At 40.3% G+C, this 26,961-nt stretch overlaps 1 protein-coding gene across 2 annotated transcripts; it reads right to left on the bottom strand.

Moving 5' to 3' along the window:
• Nucleotides 1–491: 491 nt before the first annotated feature.
• pitx3 (paired-like homeodomain 3) lies at nucleotides 492–22,719 on the bottom strand. Of its 2 annotated transcripts, none has more exons than XM_046402716.1 (4): nucleotides 22,493–22,719; nucleotides 15,983–16,100; nucleotides 8,446–8,651; nucleotides 492–1,974 (listed from the first exon to the last, which is right to left on the bottom strand). In XM_046402716.1, the coding sequence occupies exons 2-4, from the start codon at nucleotides 16,089–16,091 to the stop codon at nucleotides 1,405–1,407; spliced, it is 885 nt and encodes a 294-aa protein (XP_046258672.1). In that variant the 5' UTR covers nucleotides 16,092–16,100; nucleotides 22,493–22,719; the 3' UTR covers nucleotides 492–1,404. The 2 variants fall into 2 exon arrangements, with proteins under 2 accessions (XP_046258672.1, XP_046258673.1); XM_046402717.1 differs by lacking the exon at nucleotides 22,493–22,719 and adding an exon at nucleotides 19,315–19,676.
• Between the last annotated feature and the right edge of the window lie 4,242 nt (nucleotides 22,720–26,961).

The raw sequence follows: 26,961 nt of genomic DNA, 5'->3' as shown, positions 1-26,961 counted from the left end.
GATACCCTCATGACAAGATATTAAAGAGAAGCTATGTGACTTTGAATTTAAATTGAAATCAGCATAAAGAAAAAAACAACTCAGCAATAAACAGTTGCAGGGGCTGATGGGGAATGATGGGCTGCTAACCCCTCGTTTGTGGCTCCGCTGCAACACCTCACTCCTTCAGGCCCTTATGTAATCCTGGCGCTGCTTCAGCTTTGGCCTCTGTGAATTCCTGCGGTGTTACTGGATAGCCCGCGGTTACCGCTTGGAGGGTAGGTCAAACGTATCAGTGAACAGCCATCGGGAACATCTATGTCTCCCTCCAGTCCACTACTCTCTTTCATCATTGCGTAAGTGTTGCCATGGAATTGAATCAGGGTTGCCATGGTGTTGCTCTTGTTGCTGTGAGAACATAGTGTTTTGGTTTGTGCTACAAAACTAATGCCATGGGCTAAAGATTAGAGATAAGGAAGAACATGTACTGTTCTGTTCAGTGTCAAAGTCCATTTGTAGTTCATAAAAACAGATCCTTTAATTGGTTCTTTAATGAGACAAAGCAGGCTACAGCAGGAAAAAGCTTGTTTTTTTTTGTTGTTTTTTTTTTCATGACAACTGCACTCTTACATACATTTCTTTTTACAGTCATGGACTCCCTTTGTATAACATCACACAAATCTATATACTCAATGGCTTTTACTTGCAGATATTCTGGTATGTGTGTGAGTAAATTGTATTTGTGAGGTTGTGGTATCTTTACAGGATTGCCCTCCTCTTTCCCGCCCAAGCCAGCCTTTGACCTATGACCTTCCAAGGGGGAGAAGAATTCACAACAAAGTTTAAAGTTCCAAAAGGATGTGTTTACAGAACATCAACCTTGGGTCTTTGCTTTTGAAGAACATGCTTTTCTCATCTTTAAAGTACGGTTTCATATATATATAATTTTTTTTGCCACATACAAAACAGAAAAAAGTCCATTATATACATTCTCTATTTCTCCCACACTGCAACCACAGGTCCCTTTTCCTGCATTGTTTTTGGGCCAAGATGTTGACCACCGGTCCAGTTGAAGCATCCATTTATTTACCGTTGATTTCTACATTTACTCTAATCATGCAGTTGAAAAGAAGGAAAAAAAAAGATAATGGATATTAATCTTTAGAAATCCTTTGAAGCAGTTGGTCAGTTCAGTGACAAAGTCTCACAAACTGGAGAGAATTCCTTTGAAGCATGGTGGTCCATCTGAGCAAGTCTGTTTGCTGTTTGTCAGTTTTGAAGAGTAGTCTCATTGAGTACCATCAACACAGTTTGCCAGTCTGCAGCACATTTGGCAACTTAGAGATGGAACTGAAGAGATGTGAAGTGGGGGAACTGTGGACTTAGTGGTCGGTTGGGTCAAGGGTTGTCATTGAAACTTGTTCTTCATACTGGCCGATCCACAGCGTACTGGCAGGGGCTCAGGTTTGACACAGGGTTTTGCACAGCTGGATAAGCAAAGTTGGCGTGCTGCTTGGCCTTGAGGCGTAGGCTGGCCAGGCTGGAGTTGCAGGTGTCTCTGTACATGTAGGGACTGGCTGTGGTGGCGTAGGGGCACGTGGCGGCAGTCACCGCTACAGAGTTGAGCGCCGTGGGGCTGTTGAGGTTGTTTAGGTTGCCCAGGTTGTTGAGCCCTGTAGTGGGAACTCCGGTCACTGCTGAGGGCACCATGCTAGAGGCCATGTTCATGGAAGGGATGGAACTTGGGGGGGAGAACATAGGCTGGGATGACAGGGGGCTTACATTCATTGAGTTAAAGAATGGGAAGCTCTTGGCAGAAAGCGGGCTGCTTGCTAGGCTCTTGGTGGCCCAGTTGTTATAGGAATAGCCTGTGTACATGTCATCATAGGGCTGCATGAGTCCATTGAACTGGGCACCGAAGCCATTTTTACATAACTCTGCCTGCTGGTTCCTCTCCCGCTTTCTCCACTTCGCACGCCTGTTCTTGAACCACACCTACAGGAGCCAAAAGGAGAAGATAAATTTGAGTCCTCTACATAACAACATAAATTCATCAGGATTGTGGGGGACTTTGGCAGGTTATCTTCATGCAGGATCCCATTACTTAAAATAAAAATCTCTTTCAAAGGCTTTGGAGTTTTTATTGAGTTGCCTCAAATGTATTCAAAACATTCTTCCAGCTTTTTAGTTCAGTAGTTCACAGTTCAGAGCTGAAAACACTGTACTCAAAAGAGATCTGTGAAAATGCTTATAAAAATGTCTTGCAGGTTTACATTTATTTACCCAAGGGAAATTAAGAAATACGTAGAATAATAATATAAAAATTCAGCCAATTCAGCTATAAAGTAAGTCATAAAAGACACATGAATAATGATGATGATGATCATTTGTAATGACGAGGCCAGCAGTGCATTTCTCCAAGTAGATCAGGGTTGAATTGCATTTGTGAAGACCCATTAAGTACACACTATTAAAAGCATGTTTGGAAGTCATGGATAGAGATTTAATATTTAGTTAGTTTGAATAGCTTGATTGCGAAATGAACCTACACACAGCCAGTCAGTAATGCTTAAGTGGGTGGAGTGATTTGTTTTGTCGACTTGTCAATTATAAGACATAAGATGGTTTCAGTGCTTCTCTTATAATTTACTGTTTTTTCGAATGCCTGAAGAAGTTATATTTCAAATGACTTTTTCCTTAACTATCAGAAAGTTTCAAGAGTCAATAAAGTCTTAAACATATCCTATCAGAGTATCCTAACCCCTCTCAAATATTTTCAGTAATATTGTGTGCATATGTATCCAGAATTTTTCAAAGACATAATGATCCCAGAAAGAAACTTGGAGTGTATCATCAAACAGTCATATTAGGCAAGGCTTATTAAAACTAATCATTGACTTATTTGACTAGTGAGCTCCTAATGAAAGAAATGTCAGGGAAGAGCAATCTTCACATTTGTCATTTTATGGTCCTATATTTGGAGGATATGAATTGGATTAAAGCTTTAGTGGAAAATTTAAATTGCAAGGGAGTGTAAAGTTGTGGACAAACTTTTGTTCTGAATTAGACAGAAACCTTTCATTTGCTTATACAAAAAGATATAAATATCCGACAGAACTCTCTTGGTCATCTGTTAGCACCCATGTATTTGTTTTACATTAAAATAATTTGATATCAAATGTTTTATCTCTTTAATCCTCGTAAAACTTTTACAGGCCTTTCCTGTGTTGATACTCAGCCGTCTCTGCTCCCTTGGCACGCAGGCTGTGTATCATCCAATCCGCTGTTATTATAGTAACAGAATGCTGTTGACCATTAATATGTTGAGTATAAAGTGCATGACTCTGAGTTTTCCATCCAACTCAGTGACAGAAGGGGAAACCCCACCTCAGAGGACAGAAGCTACCCAATCTTTTCTGTGACTCGGAGGCAATGCCGTTTGAAGGTTTGTGGAAAAGGCTGAATGTCAAGGTTATTCAGTCATATTCAGTCATCAGCCATATTTATACATCTTCTGTGAAATGAGAAGGACATCAAAATGCTTTCTCTAAAAAAAGCACCGATTTGATGTAAATAAAGCCGTCAGAAACTTGGGGTGTACTGCCTGTCTGTAGAATTCTCAGCATACAGGTTGTATTCAGGTATACAGGTTGAGTTCCCAATGAAGAAATGTACGTGACTCAGGCATTCATTTCAAATGTACGCTAAACTTTTTGGTGATGTCATCATACTGTATGGGCCTGCACTACACATGCACTTTACAGTTAGGTACATATATTGGGACAAGTATATTTTTTTGGCATTTGGCCTCTGCACACCATCACATTGAATTTGAAATGAAACACTCAAGATGTGAGTGAAGTGAAGACATTCTACTTTAATTCAGGGGGCCTGACAAAGTGTGGCATTAACCATTTGGGAATTACTGACATTTTTATGCACCCGCCCCCACTTTTTTGTGGCTCATAAATGAGGGGACAAACTAACATAAGTACAAATACAAGGATTATACTTGGATGAAAATCCTTTGCGGCCAATGGCTGCCTGAAGTCTGGAACCCATGAACATGAATGATGAGTTTCCTTCTTTGAGATGCTTTGCCAGACCTTTTCTACAGCTGCCTTCAGCTGTCGCTTGTTTGTCGTTATTTCTGCCTTCAGTCTTGTCTTCAGTTAGTGAAAAGCTTGCTCTACTGGGATGAGATCAGATGACTAACTTGGCCAGTGAAGAATATCCCATTTCCTTGCCTTGAGAAAGTCTTGGGTTGCCTTTGCTGTATGTTTTGGGTCATTATCCATCTGCAATATGAAGCAGTGTCCTATCAGTTATCATAATTTGGCAGAATCTAAGCAGAGAGTATAGCTCTAACCACTTCTGCATTCAGCCTGCTGCTTTTATCAGCAGTCGGGTCATCAATAAACGCCAATGCCCGGTTCCATTGGCAGCCATACATGCCCGTGCCATAGCACTGCCTCTACCATGTTTGATAGATGATGTAGTATACTTCAGATGATGAGCTGTTCTTTTCCCTGTCCACACGTTTCTCTTCCTATCATTCTGGTACAAGTTAATCTTGGTTTCATCAGTTCTTGAGCATTACCAGGGGCTTGAACCTTGCTGTGAAACCCCTGTATTTACATTCATGAAGCCATGTCTTGAGTGTAGACTTTGATAATGACATGCCTACCTCCTGTGTTCTTGGCTTAGTTAGATGTTGTGGAAGGGTTTATCTTCGCCAGTGACATAATTCAGTGGTCATCCACATTAGCCAGTTAATGCCTTCTTCTTAAGAATGTTCCAAACTGTTGTATTGGCTACTCACAACATTTTTTCTATCTCTCCGGTTTATTTTGTTTCTCTGCCTAATCCTGGCCTCTTTCACTTGCATAGACACCTCTTTGGACCTCATGTTATGAGCTCCAGTGAACAGCTACCAAATGCAAAAGTAACACTTAGAACCAACTTCAGACCTTCATTTGCTTGATTTGTCATGGACTAATGAGGGAATAGGTAATATCTGTTCATAAAACAGCCATTTGTCCCATCATTTATAAGCCACCAAAAGTGTTTTTGAGTGTTTCATTCCAAATTTAATGTGGTGGTGTACAGAGGCCAAATGCCAAATAACTTATACTTGTCCCAATATATATGCATTTATGTATGTTTGATGTTATGACCCTTTCTGAGTCCAGTTTTTACTGGAATGTCCAATCTAAACACTGAAGTATTATGACATTTATGTACAATACCCCAAAACTATCTTTCTCTTGCTCTCTGAATGCTATCTACTATGTTCACCAGTCAAGTAATGAGTGTTTTAATGAGAGGTTGTCCACTGTGGGCTTGTCAATATGAGTCATATCATTTACATTACACAAAGTCATTTAATTCATTGTAAATGTCAAATGAATTAGTGCAGCTTTAACTGTATCTTAACCACCATAACTTTATGACCTTCCCTTTTTTTAAAAATTTGACTTTTTAGACAACAATGCTTTATTGAGGGATTTCCAGACAGGTTTTAGAGTGCACCATAGCAGAGACTGCATTGGTCAAAGCCCCAGATGACCTTCCAATCGCATCAGATGAGGTATTCGTATTGCTGCATTTGCTTGCATTAAGAGAAATGCATTAAACTGGTTTTAGTCCTATTTATTAGATCAACCTCAGTTTGTTTATGATGATGTTAGTCACAGAGTTCCACTAGTTTCTGTGCTTGGACCAATACCATTCACCTTATATATGCTATTTATAGGTAATATTATTAGAAACTCTCCATAAATTTTCATTTTGACAAATAATTACATTTATCAATGAAGTCAGATGAAACTAAGCTTCAGGCATGTCTTAATGATATAAAAAACAAATTTTCTGTTACTAAACTCAGACAAAATTTAAGTTATTGTGCTGGGACCTAAACATCTTAAAATCAAATTATCTATATCTATCTATCCGATATACTACACTGGACAGCCATACCTTGGCCTCCCGCACCACCTTAATGAATCCTTAATGGGAGTTATCTTTGATCAGGATTTGATCATACATAAAATAAATTTCAAGAACTGCTTTATTTTATCCTGTGTCAAAAACAGGCAGAAAAACTAGTCCACGTTGGCTTAAGTGGGTTTAAAACCCTCTTTTTGGTCAAACTCTTACATACAGCTGAGTTTACAGCTCAGGGGAGTCCTGAACCATCCCATTATGCTGCTATAGGCCTAGACTGCCAGGAAATTTCCCATGATGCAATGAGCTCCACTCTCCTCGTCTCCCTCTTCATTTGAATGGATTCTTATCATATTAATGCATGTTACTAACTTGATATCTTCTGTTTTGTGTTTTCTCGTCTCTTTCTTCCTGTTGCTTTCTGCACATATTTCAGCATCTGGAGCTGAGGAGTATGAATCTATTATTGCAAGCATTGTTGTTGTTTGTTGTTACTGTTACTGTTACTGTTACTTTTTTCTCTTTCTTCTTCTCAAACCATCCAGGGTGATGATGACTCACCCAGAGCTTGTTACTCAATCTGTCCACTGCTTGGTCCAAACAGAAATTTATATAAAATTACTGATTTTGTTTGATTGGTCTTTTGCCAGCAGGTCAAACTTGCCATTCATCTTGTGATGTATCTAAAAATATGGACTGGCATTAAAATGTGTGCCCAGATGATATATTCTACAGACTTTGGTAATCCCTTGACTTTCCATGTGGTGTCACCATGAGCTTTGGGTCAGAATGAACTGTCTTGATGTTCCCCTCAGGGGGAACTGTAATAACGCTTCATCTGGTGCCAACATTGTGCAAAATTTGACTTTTTGAATTATTTTGATTTCTGACTTCCCCATCACGACATTCCCATCATCATCCTCAACTATGCTTTGTTCTTATAGTGTGAATTACCACATCTTAGCATGACAACATACTGAACTAAATAAAGAACTGTGGTAAACATTACCCTTTGCACACAGCTGAAAGTAATGGGGCTGTAGGACAGAACACATGAAGCATATCAGCTATTTTTGTGGCGTACTCTGATGGTCTCATTTCATGATTTTGATAAAGATTTAGCCAGATATCACGGATCTTTTTTTTTTTTTTTTGCTTCAAAGGCCCTTACAGGGAGTACAGCAGGCGACACCCTCTATCCCTAGACCCCTGAGTGTTAATATGTTCTGTCAAGCTGGAACTTTGATGATTAACAACAGCTCTCTGACAAATCACATGAATCAAGCTGACAGGTGATGTATTTTGGCCATGTACGAATCTGCCTGCACGCAGGGGTTACAAAGGCCACTGTTAGACATTAAGAACGAGACAATATGTAGTGTGTTGTCCTTTCAAAATAACAACCAAGAATGTGTGCTATGTGACCTTTCATCCAGCCAACATTCATTTGATCCATTACTTCTCAGGCAAGCCAGCGACTGTATTGTCATCCATCAGAATGTGTGTCCCCTTGCTCCATATAGCTGCAATGACCAAACCATTGGGCATGGCCACACTCTGTTGCACCTTTGACATTCAGGTTTAGTGTGTGGACCGGAGTGTTGGTAGAAGGGAATACAACATCTTACCTGTAGGTAAATATTTGTAACCATTTAGGAATCATATATTTTTCTCTTGAATTATATCACTGGAAATTGGTTTACATCATCTGACAGATGCCTACATGAGCACAAAATGGTTGGGGTTGGACCAGTTCTTAGCTTTGGCAATGAAAATAGCGAATCTAACAACTTCATAGATGGTCACTTGAAAACTGGTGTCATTTTCATGGGACCTTATTCTCAAGCTAATTGCTAGATATTGTAATTTTGCTTAACAGCTTTAATTAATACTGACGGAAATCTAAACCTCTACTAAACTGTAGGTTCAGCGTGAATTTACTGGCAGAAAAGGAGTATAATATTCATGTTTACATTTGTGTATAATCAGTTGAAACTCAGAAGTGTTGTGTTTTTGTTACCTTAGAATAAGTCTTTTACAGAGGGAGCAGTTCCTCTTCCATAGAGTCTGCCATGTTGCACACTGACTATAGATAGGGCCTTTCACATTTTTGACAGCCACCATAGGGGGGTTGAGATGAGGGATGTTCATTTGGTTGCAATCTGCAACCACATCGCTAGATGTCACTAAATCTTACACAGTGGACCTTTAAAGCACCTAAAAATCTTTAAGCTGTGTGAATAGATTTCTTTTGGCCACTGGGGGCACCACAAACAGGCTGTGTACTCAACAATAACATATTAACACCCTTCTAGGTGTTATAAGCAAACTGGAAACTGTAAGAAAATGGAAAGAGTTGGTTGGGTGATGGTGCTAGAGGGATATATCATCTGGAGTCATTCTAAGCAAATAGGCCACAACATTTCACTTAAGAGAGAGGATGTCATCACTGAAATAAGTTGCTGTGATAAAAAATATGATGAAGGTTCTCTATTCCATAGCAGAGTAGTGTGTACCCACCCTGACCCGTGCCTCAGTGAGGTTGGTCCACACTGCTATCTCCTCTCTGGTGCTCATGTCAGGGTAGCGGTTTCTCTGGAAGGTCGCCTCCAGCTCCTGGAGCTGCTGGCTTGTGAAATGAGTCCTCTGTCGCCTCTGCTTCTTTTTCAGAGAGCCATCTTCAACGCTGGACTCATCCAGCTGGTTCTGGTGGGATTTCTCTGTGTCTACAGACACATACAAACAACAAACAACAAACAAAAAAATCAGATAAACAATGGGAAGTACAGCTGTGATTGAAAGAGATACAAGAGTAGACAGAATACTATGAAACACAAATAACAACAAAGAGCTTAAGAATTCATTCTTGACCCTCAGATGGAAGTTTAAAAAATGTTATGTGCATAGTTCTTGTGCTTAGGTGTCTCTGACAACCAAGAAATCTCCATCCGCAGATGAAGACTTTTACAGAAAAAACAAAAGATATCTGTCAAAGAGAACAAACTAGATCATGAGTCACAGTAAGAATTAATCATCTCAAAGTATCACAGTTTTCTGTGGTGAATGTGTTAGAATTAAGATCAACAGAGTCTAGGATATTAACCAAAGTCTCATCACTGTCTCCAAAAAGTGAGGACCTAGAGAGCTGCTCTAGGTGCAACAACATTACTGGGGTACCAGAAGATTCTGAAGGACACCAGCTAAAGGACACAACCTGCTAATTTTTTTACAAACATATATGTCCCAACTACTTTAGAAAGTTCTTTTTGACATTATCTGGCCTTGACTCACGACAGCTCATAACAATGGCCAGTTTTAACAGTTGCGTTTCTGGTGCTGATTGCACATCCACAAAGCTCTCCTCACCACCAATATCTGCACAGGTGATCAGTAGGGCTGAAACTACCAATTATTTTCATTATTGATTCATCTGCTGATTGATTTCAAGATTAATCAGCACACCCTTACATTAAAGAAATTGGAACCAACAAATGTTTGACATCTTTGCTTGAAAAATTACTGAAATGAGGTAACTATTTTTCTTGCAATCGACTCTTCAATGAATTGACTAATCATTGTAGTTCTAGTCATCAGAGCGTTTCGCCAAGAATATGTGGTATCTGGTCCAAGGCATTTTCTCAGTCCCACGGCTTGGGGCTATTCATTCATTCATATTAATTTATTTTTCCAAACTGATAAAAAAAAAAAAAAAATCCTGTCCCATGTCTGTTCATGCTCACATATACCAGATGATTTTCCCATTACACTCTGATTTTAGATTTTGAGTCCCTATTAAATTAGTCCCATTGTTACCAAGTATGTTTAATAAATTCCTTGAGTCTGGTATGCTTCCCTGTCACTATCTGTCAGGTCTCCATATCACTGATAGTGAAAAAACTAGGGATATCAGTTTCTGTGGCTCTTTTCACGCTGTCTCATTCCTGAATGCTGATGTGAAATAGCTTCCTAAGGTCTCTTATACTGGAATCAGTGCTTCCCAGCTTAATTTTGCCAGATCAAATGGGCATTCTATTCTTCAGTGTTTATTTTAAAATGTGTATCTTCCTTCCTCAGCTAAAGAAGCAGAGATAGCTGAATCACTGGTCATGAAGAAAGCCTTTGATTCTATGGAATGGATCAGTTTAATAGTTTACATTGATTCAGGTTTGACAAAAACTTCTTAGCCTGGATTGTTTCTGACGTGGTAATTAGCCAAAGTGTTTCTTAAGGCTTCACTTGTAAGGTGGTGGAGCACAAACTATCTCTATCTATGCAGACGATCTATTATTATATACTGTATATCTGAACCAGTTACATCTATGCCACACTTACTTTCTCTACTTAACTAATTTGGGTGTAAAATTGCAAATTTTCCCATAAATGATGTAGCTGTAACTACATAGTCATATCATACCCATTCAAGGTGTCCCAGATTACCTTTACATACTTAAGTGTCAAGATTACAGGCAGGTTTGGTCAGGTATTTAAAGCCAACTTTTCTGACATCCTGGCATACCCATTCGTACAAAGCTGGATTGTGCTCATTGGTCTATCCTCCCCCAGACTCAGGCTCATTGCATTAATTTTGCATTAATTCATTAATTTTTCAATATATCCCTGTTTTAATAATAAAGTCCTTTTTCAGAAAACTTGACACCATTGTGCTATACTTTGTCTGGAATACATAGACTGCCTGGCTACTTAATAACTATTTCCAAAACCCAAAACCTCTTAATGGCCCTACCCAATTTTTTGCTGTACTACTGGGCAGCAAACTTCCAAGCTATTTTGTATTGGTTATGCTGACCTGATCTAGCCTCACCTTCTGCATGGTGCTCAATTGGGTCATCATCCTGAAGCCCAGTTTCTCTTGTTTCTTTGACCCTTTGGCCAGTTATTTCATCTGTATGTTAATACTCAAAATAATATTTGGAAACAAGATTATAAACTCTTCACCCCCTGATCAAAACCCCTGATCAATAACCCATGTTTCTCATCCTCTTTATATGACTATGTTTTTGATATCTGGGATAAATATTGTATTGTGAAGAGCTCAAATCTGCACATAGATGGCACCAAATTGCTAACAAATACAGACTCCCTAACTACCATTTTATCATATACCTTTACGTTTGCAACTTCTGCAGAAAACCATAGGCTTGCTCTCCCACCTGAAATGCCTAGATGCGCTTTTTAAGGATTGTCCTATCCTAAGGGTGGCGATCTCTGTACATTCAGAGTCCACTTCTAATCCATCGCCGCCAAACACATAGTGATTCAGTGCAAACTGTCAAAACAGAGACATGCCATAATATTTCCAGATATCAGTGAGTGGTGGAATAATTGCTGTCAGACGCCTGTCGCATTACTGTACATATTTAGGACATGCCAATCTTTACATTCATACTGAGTTTATACTTTTAAAACTGTCTAAGTGGTTTGCTGAGTCCTGAAAATAGTCTATGTTGGAAGAAGATTGCTCTTTGTCTTTGTCTGTTCCACTGTATGTTTACAAAGATAAAACAAACAAATTAATCTAATCACAGTTATGAATTTCAGTCTTTTACAGCAAGAACGTTCTACAGTAAACTTTAAAATATGATGTGTTTCATGAAAACTGATGACATAAAAGACATAACAACAACTGTCAATGAAATTAATGTAAACTGTTTTGATCACTGCATCATGGGATAATTTGAAGACAACTGTACTTAAAATATTTAGAAGTGCATACACTGACTATAGATGTGGAATATTTGCAAAATGATGGGGATGTGCAGAAGAAGTTGAGAAAAGCTGTGCACATGCTTTTCTGGAAACATATAAATGCATACAGATGGTACAGAAATACACAAAAACAATTGAAAATGTGGGGAAAGATGTTCACTTGATAATACAGATGTCAGCTCAGTGAAATGTTGTTAAAACATGACACTGGAAATGAGAAAGAGGGCTGTTATCACTTGTCTCAATGTCCTTGTCAAGATTAAAAATGGGGATTTATAGTTTCAGCTACACGCTGATGTGAGCTGTTTACCCCCAAACATACTCTCTATAGGTGCGTAGCTTGATTAAGCCAACCGGGGACCCTCCACAAGACAGGGCCTCAATATTATGCACTAATGCAGGTGTATGTTCTTACAACTAAAATGCAAAACATCTATCAGTGTTGGTAAAGGTATGCTACAGTTAATTTTAATTTTACCATAATTCATCTGTGAAAGGACTACAGCATTTAATTTAGATTTAATTGATACACCGTTCCAAGGCAGTAAATTACATATTTGTACTTGTGTTTATAAGTTCGAGGTCCATATGGTTGTCACATATGGATACAGTGATGGATGGATACAATTCAGATCCTAAGTAAAAGTGCCATAATTGTTGTAGAAATCTCTCTAGAAAAAAAATGCTAAAATCTTAATAACTAAAGAGGAATCTTTAGACCGAAGATATAATTATATACACAAATGAATATTCCCTTCTAACTGTAAGCTTGAGCTGTACACTATGATTTTTGAATAGAAATGTACTAGTGACTGAACATTGTCTTTGTTTTCCCTATACCCAGTACCTGATTTTACTGTGAGAAATTACAGACATACATGAGTTTCTTTTCAGGTAATTATTAGAATACCACATGGCCTGTAAAATAGAGTGATACTTGTATTCTCTGGTGAATGCATTTCATTCACAGGGCATTCGAAAACATATACACTCCATACAGGTTTGATAATGTATACAGGAAGCAGCTAAAAGCAGAACATCTTGCAGAACATCTGAACCCTGCTCAAGCTGCACAGTCTAATTGGCTGGATTTTGAAGAAGCAAAACCATGAACATTTAAAAAGAGAGAAGGTTAATTCTGACACCTTTCTCCCTGTATTGCATCAGCACTATCCAATCCCTGCTGAAACTGAGACCGGATAACATTGTCAGATCAAACATCATTTGAGGTTGGACGATGACAAGCATCGGTGTGAAAGATTCCAAACACTGCATTAAGTTCAGAGATGTGCAGGAGCAGTGACTGATTGCATTTGGCCCACAGCACAGAGAGTTTAAAGGACCACACATCCATGTTATGTCTTTCAGGACTCCTCTCTCCCAGATCTTACTCGTGCAATTTGAGGACCTCACAGAAAGCAGTGAAATTAGCTGGCCAGCTAATCCTGTGGATCAGGCTTTTGTGACTGGGGCAAGTTGGGTTCTGTTTGGTGAAGGCTTAGCTCTTGGAGCACTTCGAAATGATCAGCAGGGTTTAAAAAGAGGCTCCACAGGGCCACTGGCAAAACCAATAAGGGCCAGGCCGAGGCTGTTATCTGGCAGTAAACCGACACTGGGTAAGCTGTCACTTAAGGCCAAAGTCTATAACACAATACAGAGGAAAGGGCAGCCCTTTTTAGAGCAACGCACTGACCAACAATAGGAGCAATCTGACTCATAATGTGCCGACACGACATGAGTCATTCCGGGTCTTTAATCTAGAAAATAACTACAAGAGGCTTTTAACAAAATCACTTTTCCACATCTGGGAAAACAATAAAATTCACAATGTATTGAAAGGAACAAAAGACAGCCATATGCTATACTTAATCACTAGTGGTGACTATCATATCCAAGCAGTGTACTACCAAACCTGAAGTGTTAAATCAAAGTCTATAATAAAGACACTAACTCAAGTCATTCAGTCATGGGTGTTGGATAGTGCACTAGTAAGGTGTGGTACTCATATTATACTTGAGTTTAACCACATCTTGATTTAAGGTTGTGTTTTGTGCTCTTTATAAAGTTAAACAAAAGCCACTGATAAACTGTAGAAAATGTGCTTGTGATGCCAGTCTCAAAAATCCCCCAAAATCCCATCAAGGATGAGCACTAGTGTGACTTCAGAAAGAACAGAATGGGGGAAACATAAGCAATGTCTCTCAACAAAGAAATCTGGTTACTATCATTTTCGTAAAGTGATGATAGGACATGGCTATTTGCTGGAATCTTCTGCGTGCGGTAATGAAGGGCCATAGCAGGATTGCACACATTCTGAGGTCAGGATTCCCCACAATGCACCCTGCAGCACTGTTTAGCAGAAACCAAAATGAATGTCTGTATAAGTGCACAAATCGATTTTAAATTTGTACATTTTATTTTCCATGCTGCCAGCAATAAAATCTGTCGAAAGAAATTCTCAGCCCTTCAATTATTAATTACTTTGCTTGCCTGAAAGATTTAGAGCTCAAAATACTGAAGACACTGGGCTTATGAAATGCATAGCTGTTTAATTGTAAAACGTAAAATATGCATCATAGAAGCCGATGGCTAGTTCTTCATATTTTATTGCAAAAGAAGAAATCTTGATTTTCTTTAATAAATCATATTTATGTGCTATTGAACACCACAGATCCACTTTTGTTCTTGTGAAACCATAGGTCTGATTAATAAACTGTGTGAATTAGTTTTGGGATTTACTCAGATGGAAAGAAAATAATGCATGTAGAATTTAAAATAAATACAGTAACTCTCCCACCCCCCAGTATTCCTTCATTTGTAGTTTTGTCTTTAAAATCAAATTCATTTATGCACGCAAAAGACACACAACTGAGGTACCTGTCAGTGAAGGATTCATGTTTCAATTTCTCTATCTTGTACTAACATACACCATATGGGCCTTTTATGATATAATCAACCTGACGTTTATGTCCTGTGAAAGCATCAGGCCCCATTGGAGAAGGGCTTTACAGGCCGCTTCAGACTAAATTCTTCGAAGACTAAATTAGCTCCACGAGTCCTCCTTAAGAAGACAAGCAGCATGAGACACACGAACACATTTTTACACTATATTTCTTTCCAAAATAGTTTGTGTTTGACAGTTTGTTGGGACTGGATTTCTAACCACACACAGTTTAGCAATAAGATTAGGTTACACACACATCATCACACGCACTGACACACCGCTAGATAGATATAGATACACAGAGCTGTGGGTGGGTCAAAATTGTATACTCTATATGGAGAAAGCAGAGATAATCCAGAGTGATTATTTGTCGTGTATCACCCTTGATCATATTTCATAACTGCTGCACGTTTCAAATGATCGGTTTCTGTAAAAGCAGACCAGAGTAAACAGCACAAGCAGGGAAGGCAATAAATCTCACCTTAATAGGATTTTCATAGAGAATTAGCAGTAAGAGTCAGCATTTACGTGATTAAAAAGCCTACATGTGCACTTGTGAAGAAGCACTTCAAAGCCCTAAAGAAGGAAGTAGATCTTGGGTTATTCCTTTTTTTAAAAAAAAGATAAATTAAAAAAAATCAAATACTCAATTCACTCAAAGGAGAATTCAGATTTTTCTCACTATCACTCTTCTCTATCATTAGCATTTGTTCAAAATGTTTTCATTATTTATTACAGATAATTATAGTGGCCTAGAATTACTGAATACAGATGATTAAATCGATCAGGAAAAAATATTATTCCTTGATCTTCTGACTCAAACCAAGCTGCAGGGCTCTGAGTCTGCTTCCCAGGGGAATTTGCTCTTTTGCAATTAATTTTCTTGTTCAAAGTCAAATGAGTTATTATATGTTATTAGGCTGCAGCCAGTCAGCTGCGTCTGTAAAGACAACAGACACAAATAACTCTTCAATTAAAGAGGCCCGCAGAGCCTCACAGAGCTTCATGCTGCACGCTTCATGCATGCCAACATCATATAGAGCACAGTTTGGTTTTTATTCGGTTGCTCAGACTCAACTGTGCGACAGCTAAGACAAATAAAAACAGATCCAGGAGGATGGATCGCACAGCGGGATTGGCTCTCCATTACACTGTGATCCTGAATGCAGCGCAGACAGAGAGCAGAAACAATCACAGGCTATTTCTATGAAAGCTATTCCAAAATAATAGATTATTATTATTATCAGAATTCCTTTCTAATTGCTATTTGGAGCATTTTCCTTTGTTGCGGTTCGAGCCACTGAGAAGACGTTAACACGCTAAGATGAGCTCCGGACACACACGTCCGGAAGCCCGCACTCCGCACGCGCTCCGCTGTCAACTGACCGCTGTTGTCCTGGCCTTTACATCCCGGGTCGTGCTGCGGGGTTCCGGAGTCCGATAGCGACAGCGCCGGGCTGCGGGGTTCGCTGTCCGTCAGCAGGTTAAAATCCATAACCAGGCTCTGCACACACACACACACACACACAGACACACAGACGGAGAGACACGTTAGGCAGAGCGGGGCTCAGCGGCGGGCCCTGTGCGGGAGCAACACCACCCGGGAGTCCACCCGGGAGTCCTCTGAGCGCGGCCCGTGTCGGCCCCTGCTACCATCATTACATTGTGCTGTCAAAATATAATATACTATAATAATTATAGTTGTAACATATATAATAAAGTCGCAAGTGTTTTAGAAAAATAAAATATTTTTCTACCAGGGAACATCCCGTATAATTCTGAATCTTATTGTGATTCTGTAATGACTTCCGAATCTTTGAAAAAGATTGTTTTCTGGTGATTTTTATCATTTTAAAACATGACAGTGATGATATTTTCCAGCATCACTTGAGGCTTTTCTTTTATTATTAACAAAACCCAGTTTTCATTTTGTATGATTTTAAGTGAAGGACACACCAGCTCGCTGTGTCCCTTCACTCCTTATAGATTTTAGAATAGAGTATGAATTTGTCTCAATCAGTGTCCTGAAAGCTCCATTTGATGTGAGTGTGTGTGTGTGTGTAATTTGCTTCATTTGGTGCTGGGATCAGTTTCTATTTCCCCTTGGATCTTTCCGTTCACCTCTGGTTGTGGTTGTAATCCCGATCCCTTTACATGAGTCTGACATAAGCAGCTAAAACAAGACTTGCCCTGACTTGACTCTATTTTTGGGCTACACGATGAGAGCAATTGAGTTATTGTGGTAAAATACACAATAACATTTCCAAGCCAAATTCTGTTGTTGCTCCATGGAGCCCAAAAATAGCAGGACATTTATTAACACCTTGAAAATGCTGGTGGACACACACACTGCGAGTTTATTTATGGCTACAAACAGAGGCCTAATACGCTTAATATGTGTTTGTGTTTTAAAAAACGTCAAACATCCCTCATGATGTCCTCTTGTGACTTACTACACTTGTGATGTCAAGTCACACGTAGAACTTAGCCAGATCACAATGTGTCAGTGGTAAGAAATCATAAAAAGCAAAAAGAGGTAGAAATGTGGAAGCCGTGTGAGAAACATGTATTTACACAGGGGAGTCAAAGGGACGGAACAGACGTGAAGCGAAGGCTCAGCGTGCTGGGACTGTTTCCCCTCCGTCGTTTCCATTCTGCTCACATTTCCCTGGCCAGCAGCGTGCAGGTAAAGTTTCCAGGTTTAGAGGAAAGTCTTAAGGCTGCCGTATAGACTATGATGAATCCATGTCATCAGAGATTTAAAAAGACCAAAGAGCTCATCTGTGAAATTCACACACTAACTCTGACACTCTGTGTGTGTGTGTGTGTGTGTGTGTGTGTGTAGTCAGTGCTGTGGTTATATGAGCTTTATACTTAGAAGCAGCAAATTTAGATTTTTCAGGAGAAGGCACATTTGTCACTCCCCCTCACTTCTCTCTCTCTCTCTCTCTCTCTCTCACACACACACACACACACACACACACACACACACAGAAAATGAGCTCCCTCACTGTGTTTCCCTGCACTCTGTCTGCCTCCATGCCAGTCCATTGTGTGCCAGTCACATGTGACTAAATCTGAAGCCTTGTGTGTGAGGCAGAGTTCAGATGATGGCATGGTGTCAACCGCCCGCCGCCAACGACAACAACAACAACAACAGCAACAACAACGCACTGTACAACATGTTTGGACTCACATCGACTCGCTGTCACCATTTGGAGATGTTGAAACTGATGATGTGTTCAAACATCAGCACTGACACTGACCAGACTGAATCCCCCAAATGAGGATCTTTCAACTATGGTGACACTTTATGAATTATATACACACTATTTTTTTTATTATTTTCTATCATATCTGAGTCTAATTTACTTATTTTGTTTACATGCATATGTATGATAGTTAGCCCCAAAAAAATCTCAAGTATAGAATGTAAAAGGCACAATTGTGATCACATGATGTGGATGTCCTCAGTGGCTTTGGCGAATCGCCTTCTAAAATCTTCCTGCGTAGCTCAGTGTCTCCGCTTTTTGTTTCCGTTCGGAGGAAAAAGCATGTGAAAGCATGCATTTCTCACATCTTATTTCCCTCGTCTTACACCACAGAAGCTGTTACATGTTGAAAACAAACTAAGAGAAGCAACTGAACATACGCCTGCATCTATGCATCTACAGCAGCACTGGGATTATAAAAATCGTTTTTTTAAAATAACCTTTCCCGTCTTGCGCTGACAAAGGATTACAGTGCTGCACTCAAAGCCAACCTCAATACCCTGATTAAAGGTTTAGCAACTTATTAGCACTGAACATCTATGATGACTGAGTCAATGTTTTCTTCCGTTAAGCACAATGCTTCAACCTCTAAAAATGCCGCCTTAATGCGCATTTAGTATTTGTCACCGCTGACACGAGTAGAGAAAACTTTAAAGAAAGGCTTACATCTGTTTTTTGTTTAGCATCCGTGAGAATGATCAGAGCATTTCACAAAAGATTAGGAGACAGGAAAATGAGTATTCTTGTGCTGGCCAGAGGCCATGCAGCATCCCTGGGAAAAAAAGATGCCAGACTAAGGATAAGGTCAAGTCCCTCAGTAGAGAGATTACATCAGTAAGCACGCTCCCTCCGCGCCGAGGCTTTGGATTAATGAGTTAAAGTTGACTTGTGGGTGAGAAAGATCAGGTTTCCGTCTTGTTCATAACCACACAAATGTTGTTTCTTTTTGTGCTCTTTCGCTTTGTTCAATGACACCAAATGACGTGTCTGTTTTTGAATTTTCGCAGGGTAGCACAGCCCCTACTATTTCAACTTGAGCTCATTGTCTGACCGTTTAAAGTGGTCAATTTTGTGCACAGTTGAGCAATAAATAAATAAAAAGTTTGATTTTACATTTCTGTGGCGTTGTGTTCGAGTCCTTCAAACAATCCTGTTCGGACCTTTCAGCCAGCCTCCTCTGATTGAGCTGTGGCAAAGGCTCCATAATCTGCCACAAGCAAATTACTGACATGGGAATCATAACCAAGTATCATGCTGTTGCATTTGCTGCAGGATTCTTTTGTGTCCTTTCAAGGAAGATAAAACTGTTTAAGGTCCTTGTGCATGAGGCAGATCTGTTGTTTCTCTTTGTTCAAAGTAACACAACTGAGCACAAATGTCCAGCAAAAAAAAAAGAAACAACCATAAACGAATTCCGTCTCATTCTTTTGTTTAAACCAGCATTACCTTTGCCGTGGCCTTTTGCTGTAGATGTGTGTTGGACCGGTTTCACTGGCTTTTGAAATCAAGAAACACTCCACAAACTGGTCCCAGTGGTTGCTGGAACTGTTCGGTCAGGGTACTGGCCTGACAGAGCAACAGCTGTCCCTTTGTGAGCCCAAGCCTAGCATCAGTATTTTTGGTCAGAAATATGAATGTGAGCCAGTCCGGGGGAGGGGGGGGACTATATCCGCTGTGGCAGTGATGGATGGACAGACTGCCTGGTGTCAATGTGGTGCTGAGAGGCCGGCTGGCTTGCAGCAAGGGGCGTGCGGATGATGCAGGCCAGTCATTTTGTCCAGAACAAGGTGTCAGTACGCCTCCACCTCCTCCCCCTCCCCTCCCAACTACACACACACACATCAGGGTGCCACATGATTATATTTCCAAACCCAAGAGCCCCCCCCCCCACCTTCCTCCTGCCTTTGAGCTCGATATGGCCAACAAGCTATCACTGAGCTAACAAGCAGCAGGCTGAGGTGCTCAGTAGCTGACAGACTGAGCTCTGAGCCTGTGTTGATGCTGATTTCTCCCTGTGGGGGATCTGGACAAACTCCTGAGTGAAGGTTATGAAAATCAGAAATGATCTCGTCTACCACAGCGGATTGTTCATAAGGCCTGCGCTGCTTCCTGGCGCACTTGTGGCACTATGAAGCCTATGTACCACCTCTGCCTCCACGTCTACCTGACATGCTGTTCCGCTGCTTCCATAAAAGCCTCATTGCCAGGGTGTTTACTCTTTTTTCTTTTCTTTTTGGAGGCCTCCTGTTCTGAAATGGACGCAAATCAACAGCAAGATGAAAAGTCTCCGGTTTGCATAAAATGGAGCGCTTTGCATAAGCAGTCGCCCGGTGACACCGATCTCATTAAAATATATATCTGGTTTTAATAATAAAAAAAAATAATAAAGGAAGCAAAAATCCCCTCATTTTTTGGGAGATTGCCGGGTCCATCTGGCGGTGCGCGCTGCAGACTGCTTGCATTTCCACGGACCGCAGACATTAGCCCGGAATTATTCATAAACGCGTCGAGAATTAATTCCCGGGATTAAGAGTTGATTAAGATGTGTGTCACTTTGCTGTCTGAGAACTTATTAAGGGCCTCCTCGAAGAGGCGGCAGATGGAATTTCAGTCCAATGTTTGTAGATGTTAATTTCTGCCATCCTATAACAGCCATTTGCATATGATTGAAGGAGTGAGGCCGAAGTGAGGCAGTCCTGCAGCATAATCACTGCCTCCGCGCAAAGACAGCCGGGAATAATTGGCACCTCTGTGATTAACACAGAGCCTTTCCAACATCAACAATTTATTACAGTAAACCCACAACTATTTTTTTACACCGACCGGCCTCTCTCCGCGGTGTAAAGCAACGCGTCTGATTCACACGAAATCATTTCCATTTTCTATTCGTAGTTAGTGAATAGTAATTTTCGATTCTATTAACGGATTCACCATTGAGTTTAATATTATAAGAATGTGAGTTCAAGTAGTGTTGGATGAGTTTTCCTTTTGCACCTAATTTATTGAAATTGAAAGCTTTGAACGCAGCCTGTGCACATGCGTATTTCAACGGCTTTGTTAATATGATGATAAAATGACTCCCCTCGGCAGCTAATGACACCGAAGCTGACTTCTTGGATTTATTGGCGGCTAACGTAATATTTTGGGGTGAAATAAAGCTGTGGAGACGTGTGGAGAGCCTCGCGACGCGCTGCACGCGCCTGTCCCCACAGCAGGCCGTGGCCTTCACGCGTGGCTCTGTTGCGCACGGCTGGAGGGGGAAAAAAAGGAAGATATTTACATTGTTCCCTGAGGTCAGTCGTGAAGTTCGATTAAACAAATGTTATTTTCATATGTCCTGACCTGGGAACAGATGCAAAGGAGGCTGAAGGCCTCCGGGAGGAAACTCTAAGCCGGTGATGCTTTAAAGTAAACCTGCATTTGTTGTAAAAGAAACTGAACTGCACGGTCTTTAAAAAACAAAAGTAAAATTGTTTCGTATTTTTTTTATACCGTCAAACATTAAATGAAGAAGCTAAACACAACACTTAGGGTTCTAACTATTGCAGTGAGGCATCTAATCTTCATCTAACATTTCCCTTCTAATTTCTACAGTGACAGGCTTTTTACTCACGTCTTAATTTTTGAACGAATAAGACTTAAAGGAAGAAAGAAGACTTTTTGGTAAGAAGACTTTTGGGGAAAAGTCTAACAAAGTCTTTAACAAAAGCCTCGTGCTAACAACGGGCCGCGGGTGCGCATCAGAAATACACAGCGGCTACTCCGAAAAATGAGATTCATTTTACATATGTTATTATTATTACTCTTCTTATTATAACTGATGTTGCTCCAGTGATATGATATATAAAAGGCTAAAAAGCTGAAATGATGCAGTCAGTATATGTTAGACTGAACTTGTTTGTGTTTGTGTTTGTGTTTGTGTGGGTGGTGGGGGTCTCCTGTGGCCCCGGCAGCCACCTGCCACCCATCAGTTTCCTCCACATCTCCAGATATTTTTGACATCCGAAATATTTTTACAGCGTCCGCCCCTGCGAACTTTTACAATTTAGTGGGGGATTAAAAAAAGAAAAAAAAACAACATTTTTTGGGCGTGTTCCTGAACGTTTTGTTTGTTGTTTTTTTTTTAAATTTTATTTTAAAACCTTTCTCCTGTCCACAGGCCTCAGAGACGGACGCATGGAGGATCTCGGCACAGCACATTTAGCGAGAATAAAAACGACATGGAACCTTTACGCAAAGCATTTTTGCTCTTTCATTTGAAGAGTTCAAAATAAATAAATAAATAAATAAAATAAGAAGTCAGCCATCTGTAAGTGTCACATTGCCTCGTGCGTCTCATCAGCATCACAATCCGCCGCGTGGACGCACAGGCAAAAGTAAACTGCTGTTTGACTGTTTGATGCACCCAGAGCACAGATGTTTAAAAACTATACCTTAGAAAAGTTAATGAAATTCCTTGTCTAACATCTCGGGTGGGTTTTTGTCAACTTTTGCGTACAAATAAATAAATAAATACATTTTTGTTTAAAAACAAAAAAGGCGCAGAGTGGATTACGGATGCTCAAAGAGAAAAGGAGATAGAAACAGAGAGAGGAGTGAAGGTAGCGCGGATATGTGCACTTACATCGAGTCCCGGTCTGGTTAAATTAATCCGTGGAAAAGGCAACGAGCTTTGCTGCAGGCTGATGGCTGTCCTGGCCTCAGGTTTGCCGGTGACATGGACAGAAAGTTCCCAAGTGCCGTCAAAAAGTCAGAAAAAAACCACCGTCGGTCAGTGATTGAGTTCCCCTCTTCCTCTGTCTGCCCTCTGTGCTGTCAGACATGAAGCCTGTGGAGGAGTGAGGCTCGATCCCCACGCAGAGTATAGAGAGGGAGGAGAGGGAGGGAGGGAGCGAGGGAGCGAGGGAGGAGGGGTGACTTCATGCTAAATATTGTGTGTGACAGGTCCACTGTAGAAAGGACGGCCCCCTGCCCCCCCCCCCCCCCCCCCCCTTTCTTTCTTTCTTTTTTCTTTCTTTCTTTCTCTTTACGCACACACACACACCTCCCTCTTCCACTGGCTCTCCGTCTCCAAACATTCTCTTCATTTCTTTCTCCCTGTAGCCTCCCTACAGCTTTTTGTTTACAGTGTGCTTGCTGTGTGGTAGCTTATGGGTCCACAATTTAATGACTTGTTTTGACTTTGTGACTTTGTTGTGCAACAGTGCTATTTTTCTTTTTTTTTTAAGAAATAATGAAAACACCCAGAGTGGGGTAAGGCACAAAATTTCTATAAACAATTTGACACTTTTAGACATACAGTGATTTATCTTCATTATTTACATGAACAGGGAGCAAAGAAGACAATTCTACATTTATGTCCTTTCTGGTGAAGACTTAACTAACTATGAAATGTTGAAGTGGCACACTTAATACACTTAAAACGGAAGTGCTGAAGTTAGTCTAGAGTGTAAGCACTAAATGAAACAGGTGAAGGTCAAGGACTTAAAAAAAAACAACCTTACAAAGCAGCAAAACGTTGTTGATTCATCGAGTTGTAAATGTAAACACAAAGAAGAGCTCTGAGATAAATAATGAGAGATGAGAGCATTGTAACTGTCAGTTCAGGTCTGCTTTCCTTCCATTGTTCACTGCGGTGTTGCTGTGTCGGGCTGTGAACGCTGCCACAACGCGGGCGACCCACACTCACTGCTCAGCCTGAACGCATCCTGTGCAGACAGACCATGCACTGAGGCTGCTGCTGCCAGACACAGTGTAAGAGAGCTAAAGCAACACTGGAAGTGTAGGTGGAAAGAGCAGCTGAAATACAGTTTAACTTCCTTTAAAGGCAGAATGTGCACCAGTTGTCGGCTGCTGTTTGGAAACACACCATTCGTTTGTTCTGGAGAAAAGTTGACAGATTGTTGAGTCTCATTTCCACATTACCAAATTCCCACCGACCCAAAATGTCAGTATTTGTCAAACTGGGAATGAGATTCTACACTTTTTGAAGAAAATTCCTGTATACAGCAAACTAATAAGAAAGAAAACAGAGGCAGGGGGCGGGGTCTCTGCAGAGACACACCCCAACACACACTTCAAGCACATCATAAGGGATGACTGAGAGAATTTACTTTTGAGTGAGTGGAAACATGGGCTGCATAATATACCTGGCACTTTATTAATCCAAACATGATTTTATTTTTGTTTGTTATTAGTACTAATTATCAATCTTCATTAGCAAAATTCAAATAATATATACATACACATATATTTATGTGAAAAGACAGCAAAAGAAAATAGATAAGGATGCATTTTTTTTTGAGGAAATTATACATTTAGTGAAGAAATTTTATATATGCTGACTCCTAAAACAGTTAAAACACTGCAATAGGAGTAAGGATATAATTACTGCAGAAGCTGAAATGGCAGTTAAAGATCCAGTGTGCACGATTTAGGGGCAGAAGTGGAATATATTGTTTTATAATCAGCCGAAACTAAGATTTGTCATGTTTTCATGTAGTTCAGAAGAGACAAACAAAACTCTGGCTCCCGACTCTCCGTTAAAGAACGAGAGCTGAAATCTGTCGAAGCATCAGCTGAAGAGTATGTCCACATTAAAGGAGTTTCAGCCCTCCATCTTCTGTGAAACTACATTCTTCACCTCCAAATATTCCAGAAGCCTCTCCACAGTGTGTGAATTGTTGGACCCATGCCTGTGAGGATCAGAGTAAGGATTACATGGCAGTAATGTATGAAAAGATTTTCTGATCTGAGGTCACTAAAGCTGAACACACAGAATGGCTGATGTTATTAACCTATTGATGTTGATTTGACTTGATGATTAAAACAGAAGAAGAAGAAGAATCAGCTTTATTGACAGTATATATATATTTTACACACACACACTGAATTCGTCTTCTGCATTTATCCCATCCTTAGTTGAACACACACACAACACCTGGCAAATTACATGCAGTGAAACACACACAGGAGCAGTGGGCAGCATCAAGTGCCCAGGGAGCATATTGGGGGGTTAAGTGCCTTGCTCAAGGGCACATCAGCCAACTAATGGAGGGGGGAGCATTTTTCAGATTAATCACTCCACCACACCCAAATTTTTCCTGCCCGTCCGGTGGGGGAATCGAGCCGGTGACCCTCCAATCACAAGCCGCTTCTCCAACCTCTAGGCCACAGTGCTGAATGATGAAGTTGTTGACGTTGGTAGTGATATTGGGAAGACAATCTTTTCTTCTCTTGTCAGTATCAAAAACAAAGTAATGGATCAAATCTGAAACACCGCATTCTGCAGCCACCGGACTTCCTTATTGACGACTGCCTCATTGGTCTGCGGTGCCTCCAATCCAGTCACTTCTTCTTCCATGTCCTTCAAAAACACCCAAATAATCAGATAACAAAAGCATTTCTAAACACTAAAACACCAAGGAAGCAAGTAGGAAACATCACATATGCTGTACAATGGCAACATATAGTCACTGTGACCTCGCCTGAACTCTGCTTCTGCAGCAGCCTTCCTGTGTGCCGTCAGTCCACAGAGACCTGTTTAATAAGAAATGATGCTAAACTGATCCAAACATAGCGGGATCCAACTGGGGCTCCACTTAAACGTTTACTTTTAGGCACCCTTCTAACTTTCAGTGTGTTCTCACGTGTTGGAATAGTACTTACGGTAGTTTGTGCCACTTTGCAGCGAATAAACACAACAGTATTTATTATATAGTATATACAAAATTAAATAAAGGCCTTTAAACTACATTTTGAAGACAGACTGCTTGGGATTAGTGGTTTTTAGGTCACTTCAGCCTGCATGATTTCCACCTGATCACTCGATTGTTTAGTTTTGGTAAAGACCGTGATGAATATATTATTTCTTAATACCAATATTTTGCTAAAGTAAAAAAAAAAACGACAGCATAGTTTATTATATGTGTGTTGTTAAAGGCAAAGTATTAAAAACTGTGTCTATTTTTAGATATATTATTGTTATTTTGCCAAAAAGAAAAACTCACTTTGTAGTTTTATAGTAAGAGCTTCAAGCTTTGAGCTACACAGATTCAAGGAAAGCTATGAATCACATTTGAATAGTGTTAACACATTCTTAGGGCTCTGGCCTTTGAGATATGACACTGGTGTACACAGCACTAACTTTTTTTTTTTCATCTTTAAATGAACTTTTCTGGAGATGCTGGAATTCTAAGGCTTGCAAAATCACTGCCAGAGTCAGTTGGGTGTGAAAGTGACCAAAACCCGAATGCAGGTGTATTTGTTTTTCCTGTAACACCTGGTGTATGAAAGGGAGCCCACCCTGCATGCCAGCACTGATAAACTGCTTTTTAGCGTTCTGCAGTTCAGGCGATACTGAACGATACTGTTACAGCTGTAGTTTGTTTGAAATGGAGAGCATTCAGGGTCCTTACTCACTTTGTTGTGTCCCCTTTTTTTTGTTAATTTCCTGGGTTTAGCAACTTCAGGTGAGCTTACGTTCTACAACCAAGGAAGTCCAGCTCAGCGTAAAGACTGAGAGCAGGGGGTAACAGTCAGAATGGCTCTGTCCATAGTGAAAAATAACCAAACCAACACCTTATGTGTTCATTAATTAACACATACCGCTTTTGTTTAAGGCTAAGCGAGGGACAGATGCAAAAAATAACAATTTGTGATTTTGGGCAACATGTTCTCACTGGCAGCTCATCAAATATAGCAGCTTGATCAGTGGTGAGTAATTCTCACCATCTCTGGGTCTGGTATCTTCTTCTGTTATACATCTATGGGTTCATTTTAGCAATGACAGCACTCTGTTTCATTCCCAACTACGACTCTGAACGTTTGGAATTCATCACTGGCTTCTTCTCCGTTCAGATCCATGGACAAAACTTGATCTTTCAAAAACTAAACTGAAATTTCAGACAGGCGGTCCCAACACAAACCTGTAGGATTAACATTTTGATTTGCTGATAGGTGATCGATTAGGCTGTTATCATCTCCTGTCATTCATATATTTTTGCAGCCACGACTGTACACTCAAGCTTCAAGCACCACTCAAAAAAATATCTCCAAGTATGTTGAAGGAACTAGTGATAAACAAGCCTTCAT

This window comes from Scatophagus argus, chromosome 10 (assembly GCF_020382885.2).
Source record: "Scatophagus argus isolate fScaArg1 chromosome 10, fScaArg1.pri, whole genome shotgun sequence".
In the NCBI taxonomy this organism is placed as follows: domain Eukaryota; kingdom Metazoa; phylum Chordata; class Actinopteri; family Scatophagidae; genus Scatophagus; species Scatophagus argus.
This window is presented reverse-complemented; position numbering and strand designations above follow the sequence as displayed.